The 24,836-nt window shown below is 42.9% G+C and overlaps 1 protein-coding gene across 3 annotated transcripts in view; it reads left to right on the top strand.

Moving 5' to 3' along the window:
- POC5 (POC5 centriolar protein) overlaps positions 1 to 24,836 on the top strand; it is a 76,644-nt gene that overhangs the window by 47,031 nt on the left and 4,777 nt on the right. For 2 of the 3 annotated variants that reach the window (XM_056540307.1, XM_056540317.1), the window contains 5 exons: positions 6,950 to 7,054; positions 8,955 to 9,134; positions 11,353 to 11,515; positions 13,593 to 13,729; positions 19,342 to 19,455. In XM_056540307.1, coding sequence (XP_056396282.1) covers positions 6,950 to 7,054; positions 8,955 to 9,134; positions 11,353 to 11,515; positions 13,593 to 13,729; positions 19,342 to 19,455 — 699 coding nt within the window. The remainder of the gene's footprint in view (positions 1 to 6,949; positions 7,055 to 8,954; positions 9,135 to 11,352; positions 11,516 to 13,592; positions 13,730 to 19,341; positions 19,456 to 24,836) is intronic. The other variant, XM_056540299.1, reaches the window with a different exon arrangement.

Here is a 24,836-nt window from a genome sequence, read left to right as displayed (position 1 = left end):
TCTTTCTTCAGGCTGAAATCCGCACGGAACACATTGCAGTCTATTGGAGACTGCCGTATCCGCACGGTCCTAGCGCCGACTGAGTCAGTCAGTGCTGGCTGCACTCGGAATCTCCGGGAAATTTTCTGCCCGGAGATTCTGTAGTCTGAACCTAGCCTTAGGAGTCATAGTTAATAGTAAATTTAGCTTTAATAGTTAATTTAGTGACCAGTGTCGGGCAGCTGCTGCCAAGGCAAATATAATAATGGGGTGCATCAACAGGGGCATAGAAACCTACGACAAGGAACTAATTCTACCACTGTACAAATCACTAGTCAGACCACACATAGAATACTGTGTACAGGACTGGGCACCAGTGTACAAGAAAAATATAGTGGAGCTGTAGAGGGTTCCAAGACGGGCAACTAGGATAATACTGGGAATGGGAGGACTACAGTAACCAGAAAGATTATCAGAATTAGGGTTATTTATTTTAGAAAAAAAAGCTTAGGGGCGACCTAATAACTATGTATAAATACACTGCTCAAAAAAATAAAGGGAACACTTAAACAACACAATGTAACTCCAGGTCAATCACACTTCTGTGAAATCACACTGTCCACTCAGGAAGCAACACTGATTGACAATCAATTTCACATGCTGTTGTGCAAATGGAACAGACAACAGGTGAAAATTATAGGCAATTATCAAGACACCCCCAATAAAGGAGTGGTTCTGCAGGTGGTGACCACAGACCACTTACTTGTTCCTATGCTCCCTGGCTGATGTTTTGGTCACTTTTAAATGCTGGCGGTGCTTTCTCTCTAGTGGTAGCCTGAGACAGTCTACAACCCACACAAGTGGCTCAGGTAGTGCAGCTCATCCAGGAGGGCACATCAATGCGAGCTGTGGCAAGAAGGTTTGCTGTGTCTGTCAGCTTAGTGTCCAGAGCATGGAGGCACTACGAGGAGACAGGCCAGTACATCAGGAGACGTGGAGGAGGCTGTAGGAGGGCAACAACCCAGCAGCAGGACCGCTACCTCTGCCTTTGTGCAAGGAGGAGCACTGCCAGAGCCCTGCAAAATGACCTCCAGCAGGCCAGAAATGTGCTTGTGTCCACTCAAATGGTTAGAAACAGACTCCATGAGGGTGGTATGAGGGCCCAACGTCCACAGGTGGGGGGTTTTCTTACAGCCCAACACTATGCAGAATGTTTGGCATTTGCCAGAGAACACCAAGATTGGCAAATTCGCAACTGCTTCAAGTCTCTCTTATTGGAAGAGCGCCTTTTCCCAACAGCAATTTTAAGATCTCTCCACACGTGTACAATGGGATTTAGATCTGGACTCATTGTTGGCCACTTCAGAACTCACCAGTGCTTTGTTGCCATCCATTTCTGGGTGCTTTTTGACTTATGTTTGGGGTCATTGTCTTGCTGGAAGACCCAAGATCTCGGACGCAAACCCAGCTTTCTGACAATGGGCTGTACAGTGCGACCCAAAATCCCTTGGTAATCCTCAGATTTCATGATGCCTTGCACAGATTCAAGGCACCCAGTGCCAGAGGCAGCAAAAAAAAAACATCCACCATATTTCACTGTAGTTGTGTTCTTTTCTTTGTAGGCCTCATTCAGTTTTCTGTAAACAGTAGAATGATGTGCTTTACGAAAAAGCTCTATCTTGGTCTCATTTGTCCACAAGACATTTTCCCAGAAGGATTTTGTCTTACTCAAGTTCATTTTGGCAAAATGTAGTCTTGCTTTTTTATGGCTCTGTGTCAGTAGTTGGGTCCTCCTGGGTCTCCTGCCATAGCGTTTCTTTTCATTTAAATGTGGATGGATAGTTTGCGCTGACACTGATGCTCCCTGAGCCTGCAGGACAGCTTGAATATCTTTGGAACTTGTTTGGGGCTGCTTATCCACCATGCGGACTATCCTGCGTTGACACCTTTCATCAATTTTACGCTTCCATCCATGGCCAGGGAGATTAGCTACAGTGCCATGGGTTGCAAACTTCTTGATAATGTTGCACACTGTGGACAAAGGAAAATCTAGATCTCTGTAGATGGACTTGTAACCTTAAGATTGTTGATATATTTCCACAATTTTGGTTCTCAAGTCCTCAGACAGTTCTCTTCTCCTCTTTCTGTTGTCCACACACAGAGACACAATGCAAAGACTTAAGTGAACTTCTCTTCTTTTTATTTGCTTTCAGTTGTTGTTTTTATATTGTTCACACCTGTTACTTGCCCCAGGTGAGTTTAAAGGAGCATCACATGCTTGAAATTATCTTATTTATCCACAATTTTGAAAGGGTGTCCAGACCATTTTTGGAGTTTGGTGTGACATTATGTCCAATTAGCTTTTTTTTTTTCCCTCCCCTTTTTTGGTTTAGTTCCAATACACACAAATGGAATAAACATGTGTATAACAAAATATGTGTTACTGCAATCCTTTTCTGTGAGAAATACTTCATTTTATTGAAAAATGTCATGGGTGCTAACATTTACGGACATGACTGTATGTAAAGACGAAACTGTGTAAGAAACTGTGTGAGACTGTGTAACTCTCTCCCGGAGGAGATGGTCATGGTGAACTCTGTAAAAGAATTCAAAAGGGGCCTGGATGCATTTCTGGAGAGTAATAACATTGCTGGCTATGTATACTAGATTTATAGGGACAGAATGTTGATCCAGGGATTTATTCTGATGCCATATTTGGAGTCGGGAAGGAATTTTTGCCTTCCTCTGGATCCACTCAGCAGTGGCTCATTAGGGATATAGGTTGAACTTGAACTCTGGACTTTTTTCAACCTTATTAACTGTGACTTTGTTAGTAGTACGTGTATCGATAGGGTTTTATGTTATGTCCCAAGCCAAAAGTATCAATGAAGAAGAGTAGGGGCCCCAGGACACAGCCTTGGGGGACTCCCACCCCTGAGAGGGTAAATTGAGTAGGTGGTGTATGAGTGGGAAGCACTGAGCAGTATTATTGTATGAGGAGGTCCAGTAGAGGACCTAGTCTGTGATGTCAAGGGATAAAGAGTGTGTTACAGGAGGGAGTCGTCGAAATCAGCTAGTTAAGAGGGAGGAGCACACATTATTGGCGTGATGCTTTGGTAGAATGGTATGGATACCAGTTAAATTGTAGATGGTCAAAAACTGAGTTGGATGAGAGGTGGGAGGATAGTCCGAGATAGATATATGTGATTCATGGAGTCTTTAGGCAAATTGTATACAGTAAGAATCCAAGATGGATACAATATCTACCTATGTGATCCCCTTGTACATATGGAATGCATCTTGATGTTGTATTATGAACAAGTAGGAAAAGAAAAAAGACCGAAAACTGCGCCTTGCGTATTACCCTTTGTATTAAGAAAAGTGTAATGTGAAGAAAACCCACAGGCCTTTATAGGTGGATGCTCAGCAAAAGAAATTAATAAAAGTGCATGTCACCCCGAAGTGGGGTACTCACTGATGTCCTGGGAGCTGCTGAGCCGGAAGGTCACAGGAAATAAGTGGATACTTGTCCTGAGGCTGTCATCAAGGAAGGAGGAGAAAAGACCAATATAGTCCAGGCGCTGCTCACAAGGTCATCAGATGAAGAGAAAAGGCCAAATTTACCTTTGGTTGAAATCAAACTTTAGTTTTTCTGTATAAAAATACTAAAAGGACATATAATGCGTTTCGAGGGGGGATCCCCTCTTCCTCAGATCAGGTGTCTGAGCACCTGATCTGAGGAAGAGGGGATCCCCCCTCGAAACGCATTATCTGTCCTTTTAGTATTTTTATACAAATAAACTAAAGTTTGATTTCAACCAAAGGTAAATTTGGCCTTTTCTCTTCATCTGATGACCTTGTGAGCAGCGCCTGGACTATATTGGTCTTTTCTCCTCCTTCCTTGATGGTATTATGAACAAGGCTGGGTGAGATTAGAATATGGACATTGTAGCATCACCCAAAACCACCTCCACCTACTTGACTTTAGTTTGCACATATACATACACAAATTTTCAAACTGTATGAGCACAGTAGTACAGGCACAGGTGATCCCCCATTACATCATAGCTAATGTATGTTACCAAACAATACAAGGGAGAATGTTAGCCATAAAAGTAATTAATTTAGATGGCAGCTGATTATTATATCTTCCAGTATTAATATATCTGTATATGTACTCTTACTAAAAGAGGAAAATATTCATCATTTAAGATCCTTGAACCATCGGGGACCAGTTTTTATTTTTTATGCTAAATGTAACTCTGTGAAGCTAGCTGCCCACAGCGTTTTTGCTTACGTGTAAACCACCTCACTTGTCACTGGATGCCTTGATTTAATGATAGTTTAATGTACTTTGATATGGCTCAGCACATACACACTAAATGATCTTATTTGCTCTGTGTAAAGATGAATGTGCCCTGGTGTGCCGCTCCTGCTGGCTGCGTGGGAGCATTAGCTATGTGCACAGCGGCAGGAAGACTTGGGAGGTGAGATTGGCTGAGTCATGTCCCCGCAGCCTGTCATTAGCTCTCATACAGTCATCTCACTGGATTAGGGCTTTTTTTGTTTTCCCAATCAGTCCCTCATTAGAATAATTATAATTGCTCCATAACAGCGGGATAATCATCTACTGGATAACTCGGCTGACGCTTCTCTCTAAAATGGCCAACAGTGCCCTGAACTTTCTGTAGGCATAAGCTTCCTCTCCAAAAACAGATTGTTCTCATGCACAGTTTTAAGGTGATTCATAGAAACAACATATAGGCTTCAATATATTTGATTGTATGCTCATCTGCAGGGCAGGGATAGTGTTTGGGGTTCTGGTCACTTGCTGTATTAACTTAAGGTTTAAAGGGGTATTCTACTATACAACACTTGAATCCTATTGAAAATATGTGATTCTAAGTAAAAATTCTCAGTGTATATTACTGAAATGTTTTAGTAGTATTACGCATTATCAGTCATCCCTTACAGGCCCAAAGTGTGATGTTTTTATATTATGTCACCTAGGACAAGAGATTAGTGAATTGATTCAAACAGGGGCGGACACAAATAGCAGAGGGCCCCTGTGCAAAGAATGTGCCACATTAGGTAGCATAGCTCCCCCCCCCCCCCCCCACCTCAACACACAGACACACTTACCTTACCTGCGCAGCGCTTCTCCTCTCCGGGGGCGGCCTGACGAGTGACGTCACTGACGTCCTCCTGCGCGGGTCTGCGTAGGGACTACGTCCCTAGTCAGACCCGGGTCGTCCGGCTGCAGACTAACTGTCTAAAGTCCCCGATGCGTTATTATGCGCCACGGCCGCCTTAGAACAGTGAGCAGCAAAGAGCGGTGGGGGCCCATGCTGGGCCCCTGTGCAGCTGAACCGGCTGCACAGGCGATATGTGTGCCCCTGGATTAAAAGTGTTAGTTTTGACAGCTACTTTTTATTTCATTTTACTTATAGTCTTATGACTAAAATGCCATTTAGTTTTTAGTCATATCTACAGTAGACTTGGTCTAAAAAAATCTAAGAGTTAACTTAGTGTAATGCTAGTTTTAGAGAAATACCTAAAATAAAGCAAACTGATTATATACCCCTAAAAATAAATGGCAGTGAAGGTAGAAGCAGCACTACTAGATAATGCAGAGAAGTTGGAGGGTGCAAGTGGACAAAAGACTGTCCCAGTGGCAGACTGAAGTGATAGATCCAAATAGGACATGCCAGCAGAACTCCAAATAGTGGGGAAAACAAAAAGGTGCTTTTATTAACCCATATTCAGATACAGATGCAATGTGCAAGGGCATCACACCGGTGCTTATGTTACATGGACCCTGCTGGATACAGCCTATGCACTGAAAATCCGGACCCAAGTTGACTGTGTGGGCTTTGCATACTGACTGATAAGGTTGTTTATTACAGTAAAGACTGTTGCAGAATCAGGTCTCCTCTGCTTCTGCTGCTAAGAAAAGCAACAAATATGCTATGTATGAATCCAGTCTAAGAACTGTAGAAACAGAGCAATATGAAACCTCTTATCAAGACCTTATAGTGAATTTATTATATTTTGTTTCCCAATTTAAATGTATTGGGACTCTAAAGAAATGGTCATGATGTCCCTTTTTAGAAATCTCTCCAGTATTTTTATTTTTTTTTCCTTCCAAAAACATTGATTTTAGTGAAATGGTCAACGTGCAACATACGGTCAGCGGTCTTTCTGAAGCCATATTTACAAACTGTACAGCTGGTATATTCAGCCGTAAAAGTCTAATGATTTTTTAGGAAATAAAAAAGAGAGCTATTTGTCATTTTCAATAATAAATCGCCTAACAGAAAGATACATAAAAGAGTAAAAAAAAAATCTTCTCATTCTTTTGATACTTGAATTGGTTGCAAAAGAAACTTCCTCTACTTCTCAGTATGCAAAATGAGACCAACAACATTAAAGAGAAATTGACAGCAGTGTCACCTGCATTAACCAGCTGGTAGTGCCTATAAGTGCAAGTAACTGTGTCAAAATGGAGCTGCTGTTATCAAAATATTGCTCACAATTCCATTCTGTAAATTGGGCCTTAGCCCCAGGTACACTGGATTCCTTCTCTCCCTCTTCTGAATGTAGCTGCTATGTGCTGCATAGGCACACACAGATCTCCAGTACTATGACTGCACCCTATGTTCTGTAGGAGTTGGTACACTGTTTTCTTTAGAAGCATGCAGAAAATCCTGCAGACTGGCAAATCCTGTGGGCAAGTTTGCCTCCTGGTTACTTTTATCAGTAATTTTGTAGGTTTCATGTTTCTTTGGCCATAATACCTTTGCTTGGCACAAATGAATACAGACCTCAGTTCTTCATGCCAGTGATCCTTTATATTAAACTCGTAAGGCCTCATGGTTATATTCCATTACCCATTATTCATTCATATTAACCAAGATTTTATATTTATTAGAAGTTATCACATCACTAAATATGATGTTCTTATCGCTAGGTGATTTCAAACCTGACCCGTGCCCTGGAGAAGCAGAAGGAAAAGACTGAACTAATGCGAACATTTTCCCACTGGCGACTTCAGCAGATGGAAGCCAGACAAGAGGTGAGGAGCAGGACATATGAATCATTCTTATACCATCAGTGTCCTTCTGACTGGTACGAAGAAATGACCTTTTCTTGTCTAAGTTACTGGGATACAGGAAGATTTATTATATTATTTACTGGTTATTTTTAGAGCATAATGAAGAAATAACAAGGTATCTAAATGTATAAACTGACCAGAACATTTCCACCCAGCTTAGTTTGTACATGAACACAATAGGGCACGTCTATCAATGTGTCACCCTCTCCCCAGACATGACATACATATTTCTGAATTTGAGTTGTCATTACTGAACAATAAACCCCCTACTGTCGATTCTTCTACCACAGTGGTAAGCTACCGTAAGTAACTATTAGACCATGGCTACACAGCGTCTTTTTGTAGTGTTACTGATTTTAGCTATAGAGAAACTGCTGCATTCCATAATATTGCATACAGTTCACTGCATTGCTGTGGCTCCCCCGTAGCTCCATAGTGACAAAATCAATTAGCAGTGCTACAAGTTGCTTAATAGTACTGCAGTCCCTAAAAGCTTATGCCTTACTCGGGTATTTCTGATTCTCCCATAGACAATGCATGGTGTTTTTGCTGACTCACTGCTTCATGCTGTAGGGGAGAGTAGGGGCCCCATTCTGTGTGGGAGGGGGCACAAAAGGCAAGCGCTGCTGTGGCCCTTATGCTGCTCGGCAATGCCTCCTTGACATTTGAGCCCAGGGAGAAAATGTCACCTCTCTGTGTCTGATGATGATATCATAAAATATGAAGTGACAGATTCACTTGCAAATTTATTTTTTACTTGCGTTCTAATGAAAAAAATCCTTTTTTTTTTTTTTTTTTTTTTTTTGCTAATGGAACCATGCTATCTGTCACTTAGATAAGATTTGCTGTCACATGATCCATACTGCTGTGTAGCCATAGCATAATACTTTTATATTGTTACCCTTGATATTTCTGTAGAGCCACGGGTGTGCAAGGGATTCTTATAAATTCGTGATGCCAGGGCACCGTTAGCCTATAAACGGTCCAAGGTGAGACGGCTTCTCCTGGGCCAGACACCGGGGAGTTTAAGAAACACACCGACGTCGGGTTATGGATAATTGTCTTTTACTGAGCAGGTGTAGATGGTACAACACACAGTACAGGGCAGAGCAGAAGGGATGCAGTGTAACCCTTGGGAGTCCTGTTGCCTTGCTGGGACTTATGGTGCTTTTTACCCACTTGAATGATTTAGACTTGAGATATGAGACTTGAAGATATCCCATGCTGACCAGGGTTCTGACAAGGTCCAATGACTAACACCGCCAGGGTTTGACTCGCCACTGTACGGGGAACTCTTGCAGAATTTCGAGGCTGACTTGATTCAGAGATTTTCTCAGGCTTCCTTCTTGACTCACCACCTCCTTTCCACATTGTACTCTGCACTGAACTGAACTGAGTCCAGACCTCAACTGGGGCAAACTTATTACATGTAATAGTTCCCTATGGGGACTAAAAAAGTGAAAAAAAAAAAGAATTTGAATTAACCCCTTCCCAATTTCTCTTATAAAAACTTTTAAAAAATACCCCTTTTTCCCACAGGACAGCCTTTGGTGCTGGGACAGCACATTTCTGCCTTCTGGTTTAAAATGATGTTCTTTTTTTCTATGTTCACTCCTTTCGATAAGTGCAGACCTGAACTAGTCCACTGTTTCTCCAAAGACGTGATCATGTACTCTGCTACCTGTTCAAAGCACATCATGAGCACAGTTCACTTAGATAGTATTGTGCTTTGTTACCTAGAATGTACCCACTGGGTACATATACCACAGGTTGAAAACCAGGGAATCTATACAGTAAGCAGGTCAAATCAAAACTTGTATAATGCATGGGATTTAACTAAATGAATTAAATATATTTTTAGGATTATGTATGCAACATGGCTGACAAACATTACAAGAGAATGTTACTGAAGCATATGTGGAGAACATGGCGCTCAGTTATAGAATCCAGCTGGAAGGACAAAGTGGAACAAGCATGCCGAGCCAGAGCTGAAGAAGTTTGCATTGAGCTGTCTAGTGACTATGAATCAAAGATTGCTCAGGTAGTTATTCCTTAAAGGAGTAGTCCAGTATATCTGGCTCTCCCATCAAGATGCATGGAGGGGGCATGTTGGCCACTGCTACATGCAGGGATCATCACAGTTCTATGCCGGGTGGGAGATCATGGGGGTCTAACCACTGGGTGCGGATAGGTGATACATTTTCCTAAACTGGATTAAACTGTTATTTAAACAGAATCTGCAATTGAAGACCTGAGCATAGCCTCTGCCGCAGATGTGAAGTCTAACCTTTTGTTTAAAAGGTTAACACGTTTGCTCTGCTTAGACCTTTGATGTCACTGAATTCTACTCTGATAAAGTAATTGGAGTCGTGTGAAAATTATGAGAAGCCTCCAAGCGCTCATGCAACTGTGCGCTGGGGGCTTCTCGCTGGGTAGCAAGTATAGTTGAAAGAACCTACAACCATTTGCTTCATATGTACTTGCCACACAGCCGCAGGCTGTATACACTTATTGCCATTTAGAACATGACTGCATCAAACCTCTGAGTACCTGGACACCCTCAGTAGGGCATAACATAATATGGTCAGCAGCAATGTACTGGTCTTGATGTAATAAATTAAAGGTATAACTGTTTTGCTCATACATTGCATTTGGAAAGTCTTCAGGCATCAATCAATCTGCAATCAATAACCCATACTCAGAATGTGAAAATAGACTTTTAGACATCTTTGCATATTTATTAAAAAGGAAAAACTAACATTTTGCATGGACATACAGTAAGTATTTAGACCCTTTGCTATGACACTTGATATTTAGCTTTTCTCTTAAACATCCTTGAGATGTTTCTTCACCTTGATTGGAGTCACCTCTGGTACATTTAGGTGATTGGGCAGGATTTAGAAAGACAAGGTCCCAAAGTTGACAGTGCATATTAGAAAAGAAGAAGTAACAAACAAGTAATGTGGGGAAAGAACTGCCTGTAGAGCTCAGACAGGAGTGAGTGAAGGCACAGATCTGGGTAAGGTTACAAAAAAATGTTCTGCTTTACTGAAAGTTCCCAAGAGCTCAGTGACCTCTGAAGAGAAGGGTCTTGGTAGTAGAGGTGACAAAGAACCCAATGTTCACTCTGGCTGAACTCCAAAGATCCTGTGTGTAGATGGGAGAAACTTACAGAAGGTCAGCATCACTGCTGCACTCCACCAAACTGGGCTTTATGGCAGAGTGGCCCAAAAGAAGCCTCCATAGAATAATATTGTTAGACCCAGAGAGCTGAATTAATATACAAATGAACTGCTCACCCTGGGTGGTTGCGTAGACACATACACAACAATGGAATGGGTATGTATAAATGATCGTCTGCTGCCCTCTGGAACATGTAAGGTAGTAGATACTTGGCTTCAAAGGGACCCGGCTCACGGCGCTGATCGACCAGACAAGTAGATGAACTTAAAAGAGGATTTATTGACCAAAATGCAACGCGTTTCGCTGCGCATGCGCAGCGAAACGCGTTGCATTCTGGTCAATAAATCCTCTTTTAAGTTCATCCACTCGTCTGGTCGATCAGCGCCGTGAGCCGGGTCCCTTTGAAGCAAAGTATCTACTATCTCATCAGTAAAAGACACATAAAAGCCAACCTGGAGTTAACTATCAGACTGTGGGAACTGACAAAACAAAGATTAAACTTTTTGGCCTCAACTCTTAAGCATCATGTCTGGAGGAAACCAGGCACTGCTCATAACCTGCCCAATGTCATCCCTACAGTGGTGCATGGTGGTGACAGCAGCATCAGGCTGTGGGGTGTTTTTTAGCTGCTAGGAAAGGGAGACTGGTCACGGTTGGGGGAAAGCTAAATGGACCAAAGTACAGAGACATTTTTACTGAAAACTTGATTCAAAGAGATCTGGACTGAAGACTTCACCTGACTTTAAATCAGTTGAACATCCCTGGAGAGACCTTCCACCGACGTTCCCCAAAATCTGTAAATTCAGGTGTGTAAACCTTGTGGCCTCATCCCCCAGAAGACTTAAGGTGCTGCAACTTAGTGCTGAGTAAAGGGTCTGAATAGTTATGTCAACGCAATATTTAGTTTTATATTGAGTGCAGAATGATGGTTGAAAAATGTGATTTGGTGGTGGAAAAAGTGAAAGGGTCTGAAGACTTTCAAAATGCATTTTATGTACCCTTGTTCTGGAACGTAAATGATCACCAATTTGCTATGTTAGCCAAAGCATTTACCGATTCCTTGATCCCGTTTGTAGCTTTGTGGTGCTCTTGAAGAAGCTAGAGCAGAAGTGTCAAGACTTCATACTGAGAGGGGACAGTTTGAGGGATCTATGAAGAAAGCTTTTATGCGTGGTGTCTGTGCATTAAACATGGAGGCCATGTCTATGTTTCAAGGAAGAGACATTCGAACAGAACATGGTAGGTAACTAAGGTGTAGATGAAAATTGCTAGGAAAGTTTCATCCTCTTATATAGTCAACCCTATTATTATGGTCATGGGATGTACATTTAAATAGCAACATGTCATAGCAGCCTTTTCAGCCAAGAGAGATTTTTTTTTAGCTACAGAGCAAAGAAGCATTTATGTGCCAGTCTGTGGCATTTCGTGTTTTTATAGTCACTACTAGAGATGAGCGAACTTACAGTAAATTCGATTCGTCACAAACTTCTCGGCTCGGCAGTTGATGACTTTTCCTGCGTAAATTAGTTCAGCCTTAAGGTGCTCCGGTGGGCTGGAAAAGGTGGATACATTCCTAGGAAAGAGTCTCCTAGGACTGTATCCACCTTTTCCAGCCCACGGGAGCACCGGAAAGCTGAAGTAATTTATGCAGGAAAAGGCATCAACTGCCGAGCCGAGTAGTTCGTGACTAATCGAATTTACTGTAAGTTCACTCATCTCTAGTCACTACCCCACCTCTTTATGCAGGCATGTCTATAGACAATCCAAAACTATAAAACTATAGCTAGTCACAAGCATTAGATAGGTGTTGGCCAAACCTGCTGATCATTCGGCATATGGTGGTGTCCACTCGGCCAAGTTTGAGGATTGAGGTAGAATGCTGACAGTCAAATGAGCCTACAATTATCGTGTTTATGTATCATGTGTATGATTATCTTTAGGTGGCTGTAGGGCTGGTCGGTATGACCAAATGTGTGTATCACAGTATTTTTTTAAACTTTTGGCGGTTCCACGGTATAGAACGGTATTTCCTAGAGCCCCCCATATTAATTATCAGCCCACATTCGCTGCCCTCCTCGTCCTGTATGTTGCGGCCGCCAGCAGTGGCACTCTATACTGTGCGGTATCCCTATGCCCGGGCTGCAAAAGGTAAACAAAATAAACTTTAACGCACCTACGTCGGCCTTACACTGGGGACGGGAATGTCGGAGAGCTATCAGCCTATCACCGGCTGCAGCAATGTTCCGCCTCGGCCGGTGATAGGCTGAGCCCACTGTCATGTAAGAAGCCGGCTTCTTACATGACAGTGGGCTCAGCCTATCACCGGCCAAGGCGGAACATTGCTGTGGCCGGTGATAGGCTGACGGCTCTCCGACGATCCCTTCCCCAGGAAACAAGTGAGGCCGGTACCGGACTAACGGGAGGGGAGTTAAAGTTTATTTTGTTTATTTTTTGCAGCCCGGGCATAGGGATACCGCATAGTATAGAGCAGTGGTCTCCAACCTGCGGACCTCCAGATGTTGCAAAACTACAACTCCCAGCATGCCCGGACAGCCAACGGCTGTCCGGGCATGCTGGGAGTTGTAGTTTTGCAACATCTGGAGGTCCGCCGGTTGGAGACCACTGGTATAGAGTGTCAGCGCCGGCGGCCGCAACAAACAGGACGAGGAGAGCAGCGCATGTGGGTGATATGTGAGTAATACCCTGATGGGGACAGCGCTGGGCTGATAATTAATTGGGGGGTGGGGGCAGAACAGCGCTCGCGGGTCACATAGGATTAGTTCCCCATGTGGGGACAGCGCAGCGCTGGGCTGATTCATTCATTCCCGAGCGGGAGGGGCCAAACCGGTCTTGCGGTATGGGTTAAAATTCATATCGTGCAGCACAAAAATTTCTGTATTCGGTATGAACCGGTATACCGCCCAGCCCTAGGTGGATGCATCTACTGTGTATTTCTTCATTATAATATCTTTTGTGACTCTTCACAGTATTTTTACATAGGATAATAAAAGGGTAGACCTGGTGGTGGTGAAAGTGTTATTCCAAGCTGAACACAAGGTGACACTATAGCACAGAATATACTTCTATTGTCTTTCTAAACACTGAAGTTCTACATATACAGTGTATAGGATGAAAATACATGTTGTTGGTTGTAGGTAAATAATATCTTATGAACATTATGCTTCAACTGCAACTTTATTTTTCATTATTTCTTTTAGAACGTGTTAAGAACATAATTGATGTTAGCCTTGTTAGTTTTGTTATGTAGGGTATTTCGCTGTAATGAAAAATATTTGTAAATACATCTGTATCTCAGTAGCAGACCATCCACCTAGGAGGGAAGACCCTGGCTGCAGTCCCTCTGTAACCTTTCAGCAGGTGCCCACCACTTCTGTCCCTAGAAACCCTTCACAGCACGATCTCCCCTCTTCTGCTGTGACAGCCGAGCAAAATGTAAGTAATAAGGGATTACTGCGCATATGTTGTTGTAAAGGGAAAGTTATATGGCAGTGTGGCCCAAAGCCTTAAAGGGGTACTCCGGTGAAAAACTTTTATTTATTTATTTATTTTTTTTAAATCTGGTGCCAGAAAGTTAAACAGATTTGTAAATTACTTCTATTAAAAAATCTTAATCCTTCCTGTACTTTTCGCTGTAGAATTTCCGCTGTAGGAGGAGCACTGCTGTACAGGAAAAATGGTGAAGGAGCTTGTTGGAGTCCCAAAGATCCCCTACCAGTTATAAAGTGATAGCCCATCCTAGTGATGTGAGATGTAAATACCCCTATATATATTACAGTAACCCCCCGACCTATGATGGCCCCGACATATGATAAAATCGACATACGATGGCCTCTTAGAGGCCATCGTATGTCGATGTCAGCATCGACATACGATGCTTTTATATATCGGGGCCATCGCATTAACTGCTATCCCACAGCGCAAAATGCTTTAGCTGCTGTCGAATAGCAGTGTAATGTGCCCCAGCAGGTTCACTTACCTATCCCCGCTGCTCCGGGTCCACTTCGCGATCCTCCGGTGTCTTGCGCATCTTCTCCAGGGTCCGGGCCTCGCTTTCCGGCGTCGTTATTACGTCACTACGCACGCCGTGCGGGCGCAGCAGCGTAATAACGTCACCGGAAAGCGAGGCTCGGACCCTGCAGAAGATGCGCAAGACACCGGAGGAACGCGAAGAAGACACCGGAGCAGCGGGACAGCATCGGGAGCCCCTGGAACAGCAGCGGGAGCGGTGAGGACCTGGTCCGGAGCGACGGGGACAGGTGAGTACAGCTTCCTATACTTTACATTGCACGGATCCCTCAACATACGATGGATTCGACAAACGATGGGTCGTTTGGAACGAATTACCATCGTATGTTGAGGGACCACTGTGTGTGTGTATATATATATATATATATATATATATATATATATATATATATATATATATAAATTCACCAAAAGATCACCGAAGTGATCCACTAATTCCCTATATTTCCCATATATTTGTTAAAAGGTTTAATCTTTATTAATTTCAAAACACCAACAAAAAAGGAGTTAAAATTTGCAGTGTATCTCTCCTCCTGTATTATTAGTAATTATCTGTGCCAGCCAGGCATCACCTATTATCTACCTGTGTGTACCTGCAGTGTACACACGGTTGGTGGGGGAGTCCGCACTGTATATTAAAAAACCTATCCTATGCCCCCCTCGACATGTTTCGCCGCAGGACGCGGCTTTGTCAAGAGGTTTTAGGGCACTGAATGAAAAAGCGCCAAAACAGGGGTTAAATAACCTCCTATTGTGACATCATGGTGGGGTGATATTCACTTCTGATTGGTGGGACGCCATCCCATCCAATCATCCTCTATTTAATTTGATGGACATTTCCATGCACCTATTGCTGCTCTCATAGTTCAACCAATCCGCATAGTTGTTTATTGGTTGCCTCGGTAATGCATCACATGATTACTGCGTCATGATCTCAGAGCCGATGTTCACATCTGCCTCCTGCGCTATGACCCCTGCGCGAGCTCTTGTACCAGCGCCGATATTCACATCCGCTTCCGTGAATATCGGCGCTGGTACAAGAGCTCGCGCAGGGGTCATAGCGCAGGAGGCGGATGTGAACATCGGCTCTGAGATCATGACGCAGTAATCATGTGATGCATTACCGAGGCAACCAATAAACAACTATGCGGATTGGTTGAACTATGAGAGCAGCAATAGGTGCATGGAAATGTCCATCAAATTAAATAGAGGATGATTGGATGGGATGGCGTCCCACCAATCAGAAGTGAATATCACCCCACCATGATGTCACAATAGGAGGTTATTTAACCCCTGTTTTGGCGCTTTTTCATTCAGTGCCCTAAAACCTCTTGACAAAGCCGCGTCCTGCGGCGAAACATGTCGAGGGGGGCATAGGATAGGTTTTTTAATATACAGTGCGGACTCCCCCACCAACCGTGTGTACACTGCAGGTACACACAGGTAGATAATAGGTGATGCCTGGCTGGCACAGATAATTACTAATAATACAGGAGGAGAGATACACTGCAAATTTTAACTCCTTTTTTGTTGGTGTTTTGAAATTAATAAAGATTATACCTTTTAACAAATATATGGGAAATATAGGGAATTAGTGGATCACTTCGGTGATCTTTTGGTGAATTGGTTTAAATAACCCTCCATATATTGGTCCGCAGTTGGATCATATATATATATATATATATATATATATATATATATATGTATGTATGTATATGTATGTATATGTATGTATATGTATATATATATATATGTGTATGTGAACCCCAAAAAATAAAAAAAATTTGGGTTCACATATACAATATGTCTACTTTATGTTTGCATCATAAAATGTACGCGTTTTTACTTTTGGAAGACACCAGAGGGCTTCAAAGTACAGCAGCAATTTTCAAACTCCCTATTTTTCAGGGACCAGTTCAGTTTTGTAGTGGATTTCAAGGGTCTTCATATTAGAAATACCCCAAAAATGACCCCATTATAAAAACTGCACCCCCCCCCCAAAGTATTCAAAATGACATTCAGTAAGTGTTTTAACCCTTTAGGTGTTTCACAGGAATAGCAGCAAAGTGAAGGAGAAAATTCAAAATCTTCATTTTTTACACTCGCATGTTCTTGTAGACCCAATTTTAGAATTTTTGCAAGGGGTAAAAAGGAGAAAATTTTTACTTGTATTTGTAGCCCAATTTCTCTCGAGTAAGCACATACCTCATATGTCTATGTTAATTGTTCGGCGGGGGCGCAGTAGAGGGCTCAGAAGCGAAGGAGCGACAAATGGTTTTTGGGGGGCATGTCACCTTTAGGAAGCCCCTATGGTGCCAAAACAGCAAAACAAAAATCCACATGGCATACTATCTTGGAAACTAGACTCCTCGGGGAACTTAACAAGGGGTAATGTGAACCTTAATACCCCACAGGTGATTCACGACTTTTGCATATGTAAAAAAAAAAAAAAAAAAAAATGTACCTAAAATGCTTGGTTTCCCAAAAATTTTACATTTTTAAAAAGGGTAATAGCAGAAAATACCCCCACCATTTGAAGCCCAATTTCTCCTGATTCAGAAAACACCCCATATGGGGGTGAAAAGTGCTCTGCTGGCGCACTACAGGTCTCAGAAGAGAAGGAGTCACATTTGGCGTTTTGGAAGCAAATTTTGCTCTGGGGGCATGCCGCATTTAGGAAGCCCCTATGGTGCCAGAACAGCAAAAAAAAAACACATGGCATACCATTTTGGAAACTAGACCCCTCGGGGAATGTAACAAGGGGTAATGTGACCCTTAATACCCCACAGGGGTTTCACGACTTTTGCATATGTAAAAAAAAAAAAATGCTTGGTTTGCCAAAAATTTTACATTTTTAAAAAGGGTAATAGCAGAAAATACCCCCCAAAATTTGTAGTGCAATTTCTCCCAAGTACGGCGATACCCCGTATGTGACCCTAAACTGTTGCCTTGAAATACGACAGGGCCATGCGCATTTGAGGCCTAAATTAGGGACTTGCATAGGGGTGGACATAGGGGTATTCTATGCCAGTGATGCCAGCGAGAGACTGCTGGGAACCCCCGCCCGTGTGGGGTAAAAAACACTACATATACACATACCCATACACAGCCCCCTCCCCTCCCCAATAAAAATGAAAAACGGTGCCTCCAGCTGTTGTAAAACTCCCAGCATGCTTGGACAGTCAGTGGCTGTCTGGTAATACTGGGAGTAGTTGTCTTGCAACAGCTGGAGGCTCCGTTTTGGAAACAGTGGCGTACCAGACGTTTTTCATTTTTATTGGGGAGGGGAGGGGGCTGTGTAGGGGTATGTGTATATGTAGTGTTTTTTACCCCACACGGGCAAGGGTTCCCAGTAGTCTCTCGCAGGCAGTTTGAGCTGCGGCAGAAAATTTGCCGTAGCTCAAACTTGCAGCCAGAAACTTACTGTAAACCTCCGACCACGTGAGTGTACCCTGTACATTCACATTCGGGGGGGGGGGGGGGGACATCCAGCTGTTGCAAAACTACAACTCCCAGCATATACAGTCTATCAGTGCATGCTGGGAGTTGTAGTTTTGCAACAGCTGGAGGCACATTGGTTGTGAAACACAGAGTTTGGTAAAAAAAACTGTGTTTTGCAACCAGTGTGCCTTCAGCTGTTGCAAAACTAAAATTCCCAGCATGCACTGATAGACCGTACATGCAGGGAGTTGTAGTTATGCAACAGCTGGAGGCATACTACTTTGGCTGGGGATTGTAGTTATGCAACAGCTGGAGACACACTGGTTTGCTACTTAACTCAGTGTTTCACAACCAGTGTGCCTTCAGCTGTTGCAAAACTACAACTCTCAGCAATCACCGACAGCCAACGGGCATGCTGGGAGTTGTAGTTATGCAACCAGCAGATGCACCACTACAACTCCCAGCATGCACTTTAGCTGATTGTGCAAGCTGGGAGTTGTAGTTATACAACAGCTGAAGGTACACTTTTCCATAGAAAAAAATGTGCCTCCAGCTGTTGCAAAACTATAAGTCCCAGCATGCCCATAAGGGAATGCTGGGAGTTGTGGTTGTCTGCCTCCTACTGTTGCATAACTACAGCTCCCAGCATGCCCATTTTGCATGCTGGGAGCTGTTGCTAAGTAACAGCAGGATGCTGTCACTCAGCTCCAACTGCTGCTGGCACACAGGTCAGTCCCTCTTCGCCGCTGCCACCCCTGGGGCCCCGATCCCAACAGGGACGCCGGGGATCGGGGTCCCCAGCTGCCGGGGTCAACTTCCTGCACCCGCTCACGTCCTCCGGAAGAGGGGCGGAGCGGGTTGCGGGAGTGACACCCGCAGCAGGTGCCGATTGGTTGGCCGATTTACGAATCAGGGCAATCGTGAGATGGCACCAGTGCCACCTCACCCCTGCTGGCTATGGCTGTTCGGGGCCGTCAGATGGCCCCGAACAGCCTGTAATTCCGGGTCACAGAGTCACTGGAGACTCGAATGACCCGGAATCCGCCGCAGATCGCTGGGCTGAATTGTACAGTGATCTGCGGCCATCGCCGACATGGGGGGTCATCATGACCCCCCTGGGCGATATGCCGTGATGCCTGCTGAACGATTTCAGCAGGCATCGGGCACCGGCTCCGCTCCAGCTGGCTGCGGGGGGCCAGGAAAGCTCATGACTTTCTCATACGTCATGAGTCCTTAAGGACTCTGAAATGAAGACGTATGAGAACGTCATGAGTCCTTAAGGGGTTAAGTTTGGCTGAAAACATGGACGTTCAAATACCAGGGCTTCACTTATTGAACAAATGCTTGGCGAGGTGCACATTGTTTTTCCTATGACATACATTTCTAAATCAATCATATGAAAAACAGATTGTTACATAAATAATAGGCATATGTCTAACAGTTATACTATTGCTAACCAGGAACAAAGTCACACACAAACTGGGTGGCTGAAAATGTCATTCTAGCCATAGGGTAAATAGTTTAGGTTTCCCTGCTTTTCTGTGTTCATTCCAATCATTCAGTATTTGCCCTTTTAGTTTCGACCACCATTGGTTCCTTCAAGTGTTTCGGAGTCCAAAGATGATATGAGCACTCCTGTGGTAATATCGGCTACTACATCAGGATCAAGCGTCTTATCCACACAGAAACTGGTAAGTGCACTGATATCTGTGTCTGGACTTGTGAACAACAATGGCAAAAGCTGGGACCAGAAGATCTTTACATTAAAGGGGTACTCCCGTGGAAAACTTTTTTTTTTTTTTTTTTTTTAAATCAACTGGTGCCAGAAAGTTAAACAGATTTGTAAATTACTTCTATTAAAAAATCTTAATCCTTCCAATACATTTTATGGGCTGTATACTACAGAGGAAATGCACGACCACAGTGCTCTCGGCTGACCTCTGCTGTCCATTTTAGGAACTGTCCAGAGCAGCACATGTTTGCTATGGGGATTTTCTCCTGCTCTGGACGGTTACAAAAATGGACAGCAGAGTTCAGCAGAGAGCACTGTGGTCATGACATCAGAGAAATCCAGAAAGAAAAGCATTTCTTCTGTAGTATACAGCCCCTAAAAAGTACTGGAAGGATTAAGATTTTTTAATAGAAGTAATTTACAAATCTGTTTAACTTTCTGGCACCAGTTGATATATAAAAAAAAATAATAATAAGATTTCCACGGGAGTACCCCAAACCATCTGGCTCATCTCTTACTGGCTTTCACACGTGTCCATTGTAACTAAGCAAAAAACTTTGAAATCCATTTTTTTATTTATAACAGTAATTGTGTCTGCTGTAAAGTGAAAGCATGTAGCACAAATAGATCAAAAAGACTTTTTTGCACCCAACTACAATGATAACAGAAAAAGTAAATCTGCCCTTATGTAATGGCCACATTATGAACAATGTATATTAAGTTAAAGGGGCACTCTGGTTCTTATCAACTGGCTCTAGAAAGTTAAACTGATATGTAAATTACTTCTATTAAAAAATCTTAATCCTTCTAGTACTTATCAGCTGCTGTATGATCCAGAGGAAGTTGAGTTGTTCTTTTCAGTCTGACCACAGTGCTCTCTGCTGCCACCTCTGTCCTTGTCAGGAACGCTCCACAGTAGGAGCAAATCCCTATAGAAAAACCTCTCCTTCTCTGGACAGTTCCTGACATGGACAGAGGTGTCAGCAGAGAGCACTGTGGTCAGACTGAAAAGAAGTACTCAACTTCTTGTGGAGCATACAGCAGCTGATAAGTACTGGAAGGGTTCATATTTTTTAATAGAAGTAATTTACAAATCTGTTTAACTTTCTGGCACCAGTTCATTTGAAAAAAAGACATTTCCATCGAAGTATCCCTTTAAGCCTACACGTCTGACAAAATACAAACTCTAAGGCTTTTAATCAAAAAATATGAAGAAAAACTAGAAGCGCCATCAGACATAACGTTTAATTGGTCTATGTTAAAAACCACCACAAAAGAAAAAAGTGACTTCCCAAGATTAGTGAAAAAAGAATGGCCACAATACACACATTCAGCTGCCAGCTGTTCGTCCTGACTCCCCCATATACACAGCCCAGCTTGGCTACTGACAGCGACTTTTCAATAGCTAAAACATTGGATCAGGTTGAAATCTAGATGATTGATCCTTGTTTTTCCTTGATCTCTGTCATCATCACACATTAGATCAGTGTTTCCCAACCAGGGTGCCTCCAGCTGTTGCAAAACTACAACTCCCAGCATGCCTGGACAGCCAAAGGCTTTCCGGGCATGCTGGGAGTTGTAGCTTTGAAACAGCTGGAGACACCCTGTTTGGGAAACACTGGATTAGATAATGCATACACATTAGATGGTTACCCGATCCCGATGAAAGCAATGAGTTTGGCAGACTTTCATGTAACATAGTGTTCACTTCATCTAATGGCGCATTCACTTTGCAGAATGTGTGCCCACTCAGAGATAAGCCATGTTGACATCCATTCTGTTATATAGAAGCATCTGGAAATACTTGTTTTATCTGTTGGTTTAAAGGGGTTATCCAGGAAAAAAAATTTTTTTATATATATCAACTGGCTCCAGAAAGTAAAACAGATTTGTGAATTACTTCTATTTAAAAAAAAATCTTAATCCTTTCAGTACCTATGAGCTGCTGAATTTGAGTTGTTCTTTTCGGTCTAAGTGCTCTCTGATGACACGTGTCTCGGGAACTGTCCAGAGTAGAAGCAAATCCCTATAGCAAACCTCTTCTGCTCTTCTGCAGTTCCCGAGACAAGCAGAAAGGACTGTTGCCAGACAAAAAAGAACAACTCAACTTCAGCAGCTGATAATTATTGGAAGGATTAAGATTTTTTTAATAGAAGTTATTTACAAATCTGTTTAACTTTCTGGAGCCAGTTGATATAAAAAAAAGTTTTTTCCTGGATAACCCCTTTAAACCAACAGATAAAACAAGTATTTCCAGATGATTCTATCTAACAGAATTAATGTCTACATGGCTTATCTCTGAATGGGCACACATTCTGGGGTAGATTAAGATCTCTGAACATTTTTGTGATATTCCTGTGTAATTGTACAAAGGCATTTTTAAATGCTAGATAAATAGAAAGGTCCATTACTTTCTAGTACATTGTGTATATCAATTCTTTACAATGTTTGACATATTTGTTTGAGGTCACTGACTAAAAACACCTTTGCATACATTCAGTGGCCACATGTGGTATAAAGCTAGTCCTACTCTCGTTTGTTTGTTTATTTATTTTTATTGGATTTTCCAGTTCACAAATAAAGATGTTTAAAACAGAAACCATAAAATAGCAAATCGTTCTACCAGATGTAGTTTTTGAATTGGATAGAATTGTATCTAGTCAAGGTAATGCTCTGTGAGATGAACAGCCTAGCCTCAAAACAGACGCATTCAAGCAAACTACCGGAATGATTTGTGCCGGTTATGTACTTGACTCACAGAGGATTTCCTAGACTAAATACAATTTCAGCTCTCGGCTTTTAGTAAATGGGATTATTCAGCCTTTAACCCCTTAAGGACCAAGTCCATTTTCACCTTAAGGACCAGAGCATTTTTTGCACATCTAACCACTGTCATTTTAAGCATTAATAACTCTGGGATGCTTTTACTTTTAAATTTGATTCCGATAATGTTTTTTTCCTGACATAGTCTACTCTAACATTGTGGTAAATTTTCATCGATACCATATATACTCGAGTATAAGCCGAGTTTTTCAGCACGATTTTTTTTCACTAAAATGCTCTTTGTAACCCCCATTTATTGAGTAGGGAAATGCCCCGTGTGTGGACGTCAAGTGCTCTGCTGGCGCACTACAATGCTCAGAAGAGAAGGAGCGCCGTTGAGCTTTTGGAGAGAGAATTTGTTTAGAATGGAAGTCAGCGGCCTTATGTGTGGTGCCAGGACAGTGGACCCCCCACATGTGACCACCATTTTGCAAACTACACCCTTCACAGAATTTAATAAGGGGTGCAGTGAGTATTTACACCCCACTGGCGTTTGACAGATCTTTGGAACAGTGGGCTGTGCAAATGAAAAATTACATTTTTTATTTTCGCGGGCAACTGTTCCAAAAATCTGTCAGACACCTGTGGGGTGTAAATGCTCACTGTACTTCTTATTACATTATGTGAGGGGTGTAGTTTCCAAAAATGGGTCACGTGGGGGGGGGGGGTGCATTGGTCTTGCACTATGGGGGCTTTGTAAACACACGTGGCCTTCAATACCGGACACATTTTCTCTCCAAAAGCCCAATGGCTCTGAGCATTGTAGTTCGCCCACAGAGCACTTTACATCCACATATGGGGTATGTTCTTACTCAGAAGAAATGGGGTTACAAATGTTGGGGGGCTATTTATAAAAAAAAAATTTCCCTTGTGAAAATGAAAAATTTCGGGCAACCAGCATTTTAGTAATTTTTATTTTTTTTCCCCCCATCCAACTTTAACAAAAATTCATCAAACACCTGTGGGGTGTTAAGGCTCACTATACTTCTTGTTACATACCAGGAGGGGTGTAGTTTCCAAAATGGGGTCACATGTGGGTATTTATTTTTTTGCGTTTATGTCAGAACCACTGTAAAATCAGCCACCCCTGTGCAAATCACTAATTTAGGCCTCAAATGTACATAGTGCGCTCTCACACCTGAGCCTTGTTGTGTGCTCGCAGAGCATTTACGTACTCAGGAGAAATTGTGTTACAAATTTTGGGGGTCTTTTTTTCCTTTTACCTCTTTATTTTTTATTTATTTTTTTTACACTAACAGGCTGGTGTAGACCCCAACTTTTTCTTTTCATAAGGGGTAAAAGGCGAAAAAGCCCCCCAAAATTTGTAAGCCAATTGCTCCCGAGTATGGAAATACCCCATATGTGGCCCTAAACTGTTTCCTTGAAATACGACAGGGCTCGGAAGTGAAAGGGCACCATGCGCATTTGAGGACTAAATTAGGGATTGCATAGGGGGGGACATAGGGGTATTCTACGCCAATGATTCCCAAACAGGGTGCCTCCAGCTGTTGCTAAACTCCCAGGATGCCTGGACAGTCAGTGGCTGTCCAGAAATGCTGTGAGTTGTTGTTTTGCAACAGCTGGAGGCTCCGTTTTGGAAACTCTGCCGTACGATACATTTTTCATTTTTATTGGGGGGGGGGCAGTGTAATGGGGTGTATATGTAGTGATTTACCCTTTATTTTGTGTAGTGTAGTGTTTTTAGGGTACATTCACACTGGTGGGGGTTTATGGTGAGTTTCCCGCTATGAGTTTGCTCTGCGGCGGAAAATTTGCAGCAGCTCAAAATTGAAGCAGGAAACTCACTGTAAACCCTCCCAATGTAAATGTACCGTGCAAGCTGGGAGTTGTACTTTTGCAACAGCTGGAGGCACACTGGTTGGAAAACATTGAGTTAGGTTCTGTTACCTAACTCGGCATTTTCCAACCAGTGTGCCTCCAGCTGTTGCAAAACTACAACTCTCAGCATGTACTGATCGCCTAAGGGCATGCTGGGAGATGTAGTTATGCAACAACTGGAGGCACGCAACTACAACTCCAAGCATGACGAGACAGCTGTTTGCTGTTAGTGCATGCTGGGAGTTGTAGTTTTGCAAGATTTAGAGGGCCACAATTTAGAAACCACCGCACAGTGATCTCCAAACTGTACCCCTCCAAATATTGCAAAACTACAAATCCCATCATGATCAAACAGCTGTCTGGGCATGCTGGGAGTTGTAGTTTTGCAACATCTGGAGGGCTATAGTTTAGAGACCACTGTATACTATATCAGGACCCCCCACAGATTTGCATGGGGTGCCTGCTGAATGATTTACATTTCCAGTTCCCGCCCGATGAGCGACGGGGACCGGAATTCCCCCGGGCGTACAGGTAAGCCCTTGGTGCTTAAGTACCAGGGTGTCAGGGCGTATTTGTACGCCCTTGGTCCCTAAGTGGTTGAAGAATGTTATGTCCTATCCCCAGGAGGAATTACCCATGGCTTTTCTGTTGGCTTAAGACATTCTATGTTATTGACCT

Source organism: Hyla sarda, chromosome 1, assembly GCF_029499605.1.
Source record: "Hyla sarda isolate aHylSar1 chromosome 1, aHylSar1.hap1, whole genome shotgun sequence".
Classification (NCBI taxonomy): domain Eukaryota; kingdom Metazoa; phylum Chordata; class Amphibia; order Anura; family Hylidae; genus Hyla; species Hyla sarda.
Note: the sequence above shows the minus strand (reverse complement) of the source record. Positions and strands in the feature narration are given on the sequence as shown.